General features: G+C 34.8%; 1 protein-coding gene and 1 long non-coding RNA gene across 2 annotated transcripts; both read left to right on the forward strand.

Annotated features, from left to right (window-relative positions):
- The first annotated feature begins 1,790 nt into the window (after positions 1-1,790).
- On the forward strand, positions 1,791-2,128 carry LOC106756012. The gene is made up of 3 exons (XR_001375439.2): positions 1,791-1,873; positions 1,965-2,037; positions 2,112-2,128. It is a non-coding gene; the product is annotated as an uncharacterized LOC106756012 (long non-coding RNA).
- Positions 2,129-7,505: 5,377 nt separating this feature from the next.
- LOC111240804 (protein SPIRAL1-like 3) lies at positions 7,506-7,980 on the forward strand. The gene has a single exon (XM_022776570.1). It carries the CDS (start codon positions 7,585-7,587, stop codon positions 7,978-7,980), a length of 396 nt encoding a protein of 131 aa, XP_022632291.1. The 5' UTR covers positions 7,506-7,584.
- Positions 7,981-11,058: the final 3,078 nt, after the last annotated feature.

Consider the following 11,058-nt stretch of genomic DNA (forward strand, 5'->3'; position numbering starts at 1 on the left):
CTCGACGAAGGGTGAAGAAAGTGAAATTGGGGAACGAAAACCCCAACTGAGATTTTAAATCAGGGAGGAACTTACCGACGGCTCAAAAGCCTTCGGTAAGCATATCATTACCCACGGCCTCAAGGCCTTCGGTAATATGGCGTAGGTAAATCGCGCTTTTCCTGTGGTGATAGGGAAGAAAAGAAAAGAAGAAAGGGTAAGGAATGATCGAAATTAGGCTGATACCATGTAAGGATTGTAACAAATGTGTTTTATTGATCTTGAAAGAGTAACCAGCGTACAATATATAGAATGTACATAACCATAATTAAGGAAATAATATATCAACTATTTAAGACAGAATCAATTATACAGAAACTAAATAAGGTAAACTATAATCAAATATATTATTTCCTATCAGTTACTTTAACAGAGAGGGGTGACATATACTGAGATATCTCATTAAAAGAAGATTAGTCTCAAACAAAAGTTACCATCATCTTAAGAAAATATAAAATCACTAAAAAAATGTCGTGCGCACATTTAATCTAATGTAGTGTTGGACAGATTCACTTTTCAAGTTGCTTGCTCTACATTTTAATCTATTCATTTCCTTCCCTTTTTTTTTTTTCTTTTGCAACATATTTTATGTTTATTTCTTTTGACTCAACTCTGTCCCTGCAAATTTTCTGCTGGAGTTGTAGGCCACTTTTGTGTCAGTGTGCTGTTTAGAAATTTTTGGCATATGTAAGTATTTTTGTTGTGTAGTTTAAAGAATATGAATTTGAACATTTACATTTTTAATTCTATTTTGTTCATTTTTTGAAGCACTGGTTGCTTATACATAAAATAAAGAGATTATTATTCGTAAGTCTCGTAATATGATAACCCAGTTAGTACTAGCTTTGAATCATGCCTTTAGAGAAGGACATATTTTATCATTTCCGTCATTTTGATCTCGGATGATGTAATGATCTGGTTACCTTTTGCAGATATCCCAAACGTTATACTTGCCATACATCGAGCAGGTTTCTCTTTTTAAAGGATGCTCTGCAGAATTCATCAACCAGATTGTAAGTAACGTTATGGAATTAATATTATCTGTATTTTTTGCGTAGAGTTCTCTTTTCCCCTTTGTACTTTTATCTATAATCTACAAATTAAAACGAAAACTGATANAATCAGCCNTTTCCCGCTCTTTTTTATTTGGCAAGTAATTTTTTTGTTATATAGACTTTTAGCACTGGAACATGTTTGTTCTCAAGCCATTAGTTCTTCTGGTAAACTGGATATTATTATCTGTGTTTTAAGTTTTTTGTAGATTCCAGTTACTTTTTTCTCTGCAATCTATGTAATCAACAACAATTTCATCCTTGAAGGACTTGATTGAACGAGAATACTAACTGCACAAAATATATATAATTGACTGAAATAATCATATTTACTAGGATTTTTGTTATGACCAGAGATGTACCTATAATGAGAGTGTTTTTTATCGTCTATTGTTGAAGTGATTATAGTTTATGCTCTTCTGATCTTTCAGGTTATTAGGATCCATGAGGAGTTCTTTCTTCCTGGGGAAGTTATAATGCAACAAGGAAATGTTGTAGATCAACTATATTTTGGTTTTCTGAATAATATAATTTTGCAATTGGCGGCAGGATTATATGAATATTTTATTGATATGTGATTTGGAGCTACTATTTTTGTTTTTGAATTTTGGACAATTAATTTTAAATTAGATAACATTATCCTAACTTTTCCTTTTCATGGAAGTTAAAGAAAAGTCGTATGTAGTCAGAGTTAGTAATTCTAAACTGAATGTGCAGGGATTTAGGAAATTGAAGTATGTTGACTTTTCAACGTCTTATTCAATCACTGGTAACTTCTTAAGGTCACTTGCTTCTAACAAGGGTTTGCAAGAGCCTGTTACATTCTGTCCATCTAGAAGATTGATTAAAAGTACTAAAACCTTTATTTTCCAGAAACCTTGGAAGCTGCAATGGGGTAAATTTTCTTGAGGTCTTAATTTTAAGGGATTGCATGCATCTCAAAGAGGTAATGTCTGTAATACATTTCTACCTTTTTCTCTTATTATTCAGATGCCTCAAACATTAATACTTCATGTGCAGATGGAAGTCGTGAGGCTATTTCTAATTTCTATAATTTCTTTCCCCCATTCTACGTAGTTATGTCTCAAGCTCATAATACTGATCAAGATACAAAAACAATGAACATCACTTGAACTTCAGATTGGTGGGTAGGAGTTGAGTGATAGGAACGGAAACATTAGAGGTTAGTAGTTAATGAGAAAAACTAAAAACAAGACAATAAATTATAGACACTAGAGAGCTATCAATTCGAACCTGGAGCAATAGAACCACTTCTGAGAAAATGTCACCCATCGGAAGAAATAATTTGATCACATCTGTGCTGATATTAAAGGGAACGTTAGAAACCACCTGCAAACAATATATCATACCAGGCCAATTCAGGACTTGTATTATTTTTCTTGCATATTGTTGGAAACTTTAGCAGGAGAACGGAACACCATTACTTCATGGTTAATATATAGCTGCTTAATTTAGGACCCTGAAGTTAAGCTTCCAAATGAATTCATTTAGGCTTATTGAACAACCATGTATAAACTGGAATGTTAACCTCCTTGAAGTCTTGCAGGCTTGCTGCATAAACTGGAATGTCCTTTTGTCCTTTTGTCCATAAACTGCACAATCATGTAAATCTTATTACTTGAATTTATTATTTTAAAATAGAATTTATTTTACAAGTCATCTGTCTTTTATTTATACAAGTCATCTGGAAAGTAATACAAGTCATCAGTCTTTTATTTACAAATTTCACTTTTAAACTTTGGGAAAAAGATAAACTGAAATTGTTTCAAACTGCGATTTCAGTAAATTAGTTTTCTTAATAGAAGTACAGTGGTGCTTTAGAACAATTGTATTTATATAATTATTAGCAAATATGGCAAACTAATTATTAGCAAAATTGTAAATATAACATTCATTTACCTATTATGTAGCTAACATATGATGTCCCAAACAACAACTTATTAGGTGCTGAATAACCTCTACTTGCATTTGTTTTTGAAGTGTTGATTAGGTTGCATGTGCTTATTTGCTTTTACAGATTCAAGTTGCGGTTTTGGCACTCCGTAATATAAGGGGTTGACCTATGTGAGCTGAGTGAGTTAAAGGAAACCAAGCAGGTTACATGGACGAATGTGTATATAGAAAGTGCATTTAATCTTGGATACATGATAGTATTGTAAACTTGTATTTATAATATTATAAAATTTTACTTTGGATATATTACTGTGGGAGAAAGTTGTTGGCCAGGTTCTTTTATATAGAAAGATATTTGTTTTTCATTTGTATAAAAAATTATCAACACGTGATTTGTTTTTTATTTGTTTTTCATTCTATTTCTTTTTTCTTTTTTTTTCTGTTTAAGATTTAAACATAATAATCATTGGAGGTCAAATATAATAATAAATTTATTTTAAAATAAAAAATCATATATTATAACGTATAAAAAGTTCTATGTTATAGTACCATCCACCCTATTATAACGTAGGAAAACTTTTACGTCGTAAAATCTTCGACTTATTATAACGTACTTTAGAAACTACGTTATAATATGTTCAGACTTATTATAACGTATTTCAGAAACTACGTTATAATATGTTCAGACTTACTATAACGTAAATTTTTTCTACGTTATAAAATGTCCAAACTTACTGTATCGCCCAGAACTATAACCCCAGTAACTACGTTATAAAAAATCATTTTTGTACGTTATAAAAAGTTATTTTTCCACTAGTGTGCATGTATATATGGAATGAATGACATATTTTTTCAGTTGGATATAATGTTAATGTTGGATAATATTTTTAGTTTTAAGTACTTCATATTTATATTAGCTGTAAATATTTCATATTTATATAGTTAAATTTAATAGAGTTAGGTGACATATTGAAAGTTTTCAATTGAAAGACAAAATTATTGGTATGAAGAAAGGTAGTATCCTATGAAAAAATATATAGAGATATTAAAAAGTGTAAAGCAGCCATGCAAGGAAAAGAATGTCATATTTATTTTGAGTTTGGTGTTATCACTAAAAAAAAATTGGAATTTATTGGTAGTCAATATTTGTTAGAAAACTGTAAAAATTTATTGATAGCTGTTGTTTTATAACGAAATACCAATAGGTAAGTATTTGTAGGTAAAAGTGTTATTAGTAATATTTATTCAAAAATATCGGCCTTTACTATAATTACCGTTAGATATATATTTTGGTAATAACATAACTCGGGTATAAGATATTACTGATGACCAATATCCATTGTAAGCTTTAAATTTTACGATGTGTCATGAGTTATTATAAAAATTGAACATTTTAACTTCTTTATACCACAAAAACATATTTTTCAAAAACTTTAATATTTCAACGTGTGTAAATAAATTCAATCATATTAGTTTCAGAATCAATATTAGATTACATCGTTCAAAATTTATTAAAATAACCAAGGAAAAAATAATAACTCCATTACATTGTATTAAAAGCCCAATAAAAAAAAATTTAAAGAAAATCCCAAATCTTTCCTATCATCTCATGACTTTCTCATGTTTCTGAAACATTTGTAACATCATCTGTTCAGATATAATACATTATACGATCATTGTTGATAATTTCATTCACAAACACACAAACACAAACAAGTATAGAGTAAACTACCGTTAAAAACAAACCATAATCATACAATATATGATCAACAATAATAAGACATAACATTAATAAGCAACCCCATCTTTAACACTATCAACACAATAAATCATTAATTTCATCGTCATTGTGAACCAGCAACGATCCCTCAATCTTCCAATCCATCACGGACATCACATACATAGGCCAACAATCTATCCTATTATCAACACATATGTTAACTACACCACTAGAGTAAACATCACTATCATAACCACACCACCATCAACATAGCATTCTCAAGAACATCTTCAACACCACGATCATCATCATAAGTGTACTACTGTTAACACCCTGGCAAGTGTATCAGATCGTATCAAGTAATAAATAGACGTAAGTCCGAATATCGTTTCCCAAGGAACTCTTAGGCCTAATTGTTTATGTGGATTAATTTCTTAAGACTCGGTAAAGAATGAAATTAGAGTTTATAATGCAAAAACTAAAATAAACATGCAAATGCAAAAACTTGATTAATTGACAGATAAAGATATGGATGAATGGTGTTGCTGGGGTTTACGGTTTCATCCTAATCCACTCTCCTATATCTACTATTCTTATTAAATTCAACTTTGTTATCAATGTTCATGCAACTTTCTAATTTACTCTAAACCCGATGTCTCGGCGAAGAGAGCCTACTCCCAATTACTAGTTTACTATGTATAGTCTCCCTAGTAATTAGTCATGCATTTCAGTGCACAAAAGCTTAAAGCAATTGACTGTCTTATTCCTATGTCTAGGTAATATTGCTAATCAAGAGAATTCCCCTCATGTCTAGATTTCCCCGTATGTGTCCATATCGAAAAAATCAATGATCATGACATTGGATGAGTTAAACAATACAAGCATAAAGTATAGAGAAGAAAACTCAAAATATTGATAACAAAAGTATATAAATAAAATAAGAACTTTGATATAAGAGAATTTCAATAGGATTACATCGTTCCCCAACAACAAAAGGGTTTTAGTTCACCATTGTCATGGTGAAACTATATGAATTGAATGAAAAATATGAAAGAGATAACTCTAGAATTGAAAGATTGGAGCTTTCGCATCTAAAATCCGCCTCTAAGGAGTGAGAATAGGTGTTTCTGCGTCTCTTCTCTGCCAAAAGATAACCCTAATTCACACAAATCTATTTATAATCTGTGAAAAATTACAGAAAGCAGGCCCAAGCCTAACTACAGTGCTCAGTGTTGGTTTCACCGCTCAGCAGTAGGTGTGACACTCAAGTAGGATGCTCAGCGTTCACACCCAGGCGATTGGCAGTGTTGTGTCTGGAAAGGCCAGCACTCAGCGCTGGATCTGACGCTCAACGGTGTGCACGACTCTAACTTTTCCCTTTAGCATTGGCGCTTAAGCGTTTGACAATGGCTCTCTTCACAAAGTTGGCGCACAATGCTGAAACTAGCGCTGAGCGGTGGCTGCGATTCTTCCTTTGCACCTTTTTTCATCCTTTCTTGAGTCTAAATCCTTCCTACTTCACTCTTCATTATTCAATTCTCGTCTAACCCTGTTGTTAGAATTATTGGTTAATGTGAGTTGTGTGTGAGTTTTGTGTATGAGTTTAATGGTAGAATAATTACTAAGTCTACCTATGTTAGTGTAGTTAGTAGGACTAAAGTAAGGGATAGTGTGTTGGGTTATCTCTAATGATGTACCTAGCAGGGTAGGACAACCCCTTGACCTTCCATCTCCCTATTGTATCATCTCTGTATTATTATAAATGGCAGAACATGAGAGGGATCATTAAGCCCTCAAGATTATAATTTTTTATAAGTCTTAAATCTTAACATGGTATCAGAGCAGGTTTTCTGATCCTCTACCGACTGTCTATACTGTTCGTCGGCGGCCTACCGTTATGGCCGCCGGAGGCCCCTTAAAAATCTTTTCTTTAACCTGTGCCTTTGTACTTCAATAGGCTATAATTGCTCCAGTCAAGCTTTTAGAATTCTATCTTTTTCAGCTTTGCAGATCTAGCTGCTGATCTCACATTTCTCTAAGTATTTCCAACAAGTTTCTTTTCTCTTATAGAAGCTACACAAGTTCTGCTTTCAGAATTTGTTTCTCGAACCCTTTCCCTCTACCAGTAACTCAAACTGGTATTTTAGATCAAGTGATGCCCAATCAATCATTCTCGGCATTGTCTTTCATTTGCACGAAGAATCAAAGGATCTAAAATCTCCTGGAACCCTAGAAAGGAAACTGACTCCGCTGTCAACCATCGTCGGCCACCGTCCGCCGCCGGCAACCACCGTCCGCCGCCGGCAGCCGCCTCAGTTTCGTCCGGCGACCTGCGGATCTGGACCGCCTCCTCACGCGACGGCCAACCCCACTGGTGGGGTAGTCTGGTTCTCCTCCACGCGCCGCCACGCGTAACATCTTTGTGCGCTGCGAACAGGCGCGTGCTGTCCACGCGCCACCTTCTGCTCGCCGGAAAGTCATCGCGTATCCTCCATAGCCGTCGCCTATGCTCTCTCTCTTTTCAGACCCTCCGTAGCAGTCATTGTTGCAATCTTTGTTTGTCTCCACATCATCTTCCGCTTCCGCTATCTTCTTCTCTACAAAAGAACCTCTTCCACTGTCTCAGCGGCTGTCCACCATTCTCCACCAGTGTGATGCTAGTCTTCTTCATCATCTTCTCCATTCTGAAAGTGATGTCTACTTTGGGAAAGTCACCACCAAACCTGTCTCCAACATCATTCTGTTCAGAATCTTGAGGACCATAAACGTCCAGCTCTGCTGTGGGAGGAGAGGAGCCAACTCTTAACTCTTTGAGTGAGTGGTCTCAGCATCAACAAAGCATCACAATACAGAGGGAAAATGGGTCGTGGTGTGAGTGCTGGTAGTGGCCAGGGTTCCTTGGGTTACCTCTTTGGCAGTGGGGAGCCTACCAACAATGTTCAAAGTGCTAACCAGGCTGCACACACTCAAAATGCTAGTGCTCCTTCACCACCAGTTGAAAAGCAGCAAAGTCCAGCACCAGTTGAAAAGCAAATTCCTGCTGGAATTCCTGGAAGTCTCAAAAACAATTACCATCATGCCGATGACCAAAATTGTGGCAACTTTCTCACTGCTCCAGATTTGTTGTTAGCTATTGAAGGCTACCCATCCGACGTCAATCTCTTTTGTCGAAGTCATTTATGTGTGTTTATCTTTAACAACTGTGATGCTTCCAATTTCAGTCAACAATTTCACTGTTTCCACCCTTCACAGTGAAGGGGAGTATGTTTCCAAGACACTGCAAATCAAGTATGGCAGTTCAAGCCACACAAGTATGGTTGTCCCTGTAGCTTTACAGCTTTCAGCGCCACTACAGGTCCCATCACCCATCATTCTCAGAGATGGGAAGTTCAAGTCACATAAGTATGGTTGTCCCTGTAGCTTTGCAGCTTTCAGCGCCACTACAGGCCCCATCACCCATCAGTCTTAGAGATGGCAGTCCCTGCAGTTTTGTCGCATTTAGCCACTGCATGCCCCATCCTTAGTTGATGAGGAATTTCGTCCTTGCAGTTTGTCATTGTCTATCACTACTCTCCGTCATCCACTTTTGAAGTTGAAGTTTCACAAGCTGTTGTTAGTTATTCGTTGTGATAACACACTACCTCACACTCTTGAAGAAAAATCATTTGTTTCAAAATTGAGTTTATCTATTCCAAGCTTGGTTCATACAATTTGTATGATCCAGCTTGAGGGGGAGTGTTAGAATTATTGGTTAATGTGAGTTGTGTGTGAGTTTTGTGTATGAGTTTAATGGTAGAATAATTACTAAGTCTACCTATGTTAGTGTAGTTAGTAGGACTAAAGTAAGGGATAGTGTGTTGGGTTATCTCTAATGATGTACCTAGCAGGGTAGGACAACCCCTTGACCTTCCATCTCCCTATTGTATCATCTCTGTATTATTATAAATGGCAGAACATGAGAGGGATCATTAAGCCCTCAAGATTATATTTTTTATAAGTCTTAAATCTTAACACCTGTCAAAACAAGAAAAACCAAACATAATATCTTTAAAACCACCTTTGACTCTCTTGTAACCTAACTAACGCAATTTACATGATTTCAAGCTAAAATCTAAGTCATAAAGGGTGTGTTTTGTATCAAAATTAAGTATGAAAATAATGGTTTTTAAACCGTTATCCACTATCGTCATGAATATCCCCATCATGAGCATCCCATCATGAACACACCATCATGAATATCCTCATCATGAACACACTATCATGAATATCCTCATCATGAACACATATTAATGAACACATCATCATGAATATCCTCATCATGAGCACACCATCATGAGTATCCATATCATGAACTTCACCATGAACATCTACAAGACCATGAACTCCACAATGAAAGATTCAGTCACACTCTTATACCCTACCTCACACACTTGAAGCTTCCCCATATAGGCCACTTGTAGCTTCCCTACACAGGCCCGCTCAAGTCGTCCTGCCTTCGTGGCTAAAGGACTTATTTCCCTATCACACAAGGACTAAGAAAAACATCATTTCCCTCATACAAAGAAGGTTTAGCACTCGAACACCTCTCCCTTTTCACACATAAGGCCAAAGAGAGTCATTATTTCGTATCACACGATAGATAATCTAACGATTTACTAGGTACAATAAGCAGACACTTGTTCTTCACCTCTCATGCTCATTGATCAATAACACACCTTAATACCTCACATCACATATCCATGCTCCAATGTCAAACAAGAGTCCATTCTAATCCTAACCATATTACGCAGCTCCATTCCCTACTCAATATCACATTTTGCAACCCTTAAAGCTTGTCCCTCCTCCATTCTTCTTAAAATGCACTTTTTTTAGCTAAAATACAATAAGATAATCGTTTATCACCTGATGATAATCGATTATTCCAAAGAGGTTCACAGAACAATTTTGCAGAAATGCAACGTACAAAAGGATAATTGATTATCATTCGAAATAATCAATTATTTGAGTAACGAGACTCCAAAAATAACGCGCAAATAATCGATTATCACTTACAATAATCCATTGTTGCTGAACTTACATGCAAAATCAAATTTAGACAATTATCACATGTTCAAAACATACATACATCATCCCAAAATCACGAGAAAACTTACTTAACTTGCCATACATGTATTCAAGCCTCACATACCCTTGTAAACAAAGCCAAATACATACATTACATCACTTGAATCATCCAAATCCATCATTATGCATATTACAACCCAAACAAACCCAACATATTACATATGATCATCATACCACTCTTTACAATAGATATTTGTATGGTAAAACCCCCAGATAACATACCTTTGTCCCCTTTTGGCATTAATACATATTATCATGTGAAAACCCAACAAAGTCATACATGCTTTCATAGTAGAACCCAAAAACCACCATGATATTCACCATATCATAATGCATAAACACATTCTCATACATACACATGCATCAAAGAAAAGATCATCATTCTAGATAATCAATAACATATACATATACAATAAAAACAAGGTAAGCTTCCTTATACCTTAGTCAATCCTAGATCTTTCTCTAACTTTAAAAATCCAACAACTCTAATCCCTTTCTTCTCCTTCTAATTCATGCAGATTTCTCCTTCGAAAAAACTTTTAAAAACAAAGATGTCATGTCATAGGTCATCTAGGATTAGTAATTTAGAAAAGGCAACTACTTTTAAAGACATTAAAAGTAAACTTTAAAATGCTAGAAGAAATTGTACATTTGAGGAATTTGATAGGATTGAGGATGATTTGTATAATCAAGTTAGGGAAAATATTTCATTCTTTGGAAAGGATATTAGTGAATTAACATACCTAGCTTGGGAAAGGGAAATTGATGAAATGCATCCATTCATTAATAGAAAAAGTGAATATGAATCCTATGGTTCCCTTTTTCATTCTAGAAGTAGTGAATTATATGTTCTTAGTTTATACACTTCTACATTGGAAGAACATGCAAGAGAGTGATGGGATGAAAGGCAATATAGAGTTAATAAAGGTAGAAAATCCTTCATTCGTGATTGGTATGAATTAAAATCTTGCATGAGAAGAAAGTTTGTGCCTACTTCAATTAAAAAACCTAGAACTAATGAGAGATAGTATTTAAGAGGGAAAAATATTTCTTAAGAGTTTAGATGATCATGGTTTTCTTCGTAAGGAAATTGAGTTTAGAGTCAGACTTAAGGAGAAGAAGAAGAAGAAGAAGAAGAAGAAGAAGAAGAAGAAGAAGAAGAAGAAGAAGAAGAAGAAGAAGAAGAAGAAGAAGAAGAAGAAGAAGAAG

Source organism: Vigna radiata, chromosome 2 (genome assembly GCF_000741045.1).
Source record: "Vigna radiata var. radiata cultivar VC1973A chromosome 2, Vradiata_ver6, whole genome shotgun sequence".
NCBI classification, from domain to species: Eukaryota; Viridiplantae; Streptophyta; class Magnoliopsida; order Fabales; family Fabaceae; genus Vigna; species Vigna radiata.

Coding starts and splice junctions, on each gene's coding strand:
- LOC111240804 (XM_022776570.1), top strand. CDS start 7,585: ATGGGTCGTGGTGTGAGTGCTGGTAGTGGCCAGGGTTCCTTGGGTTAC.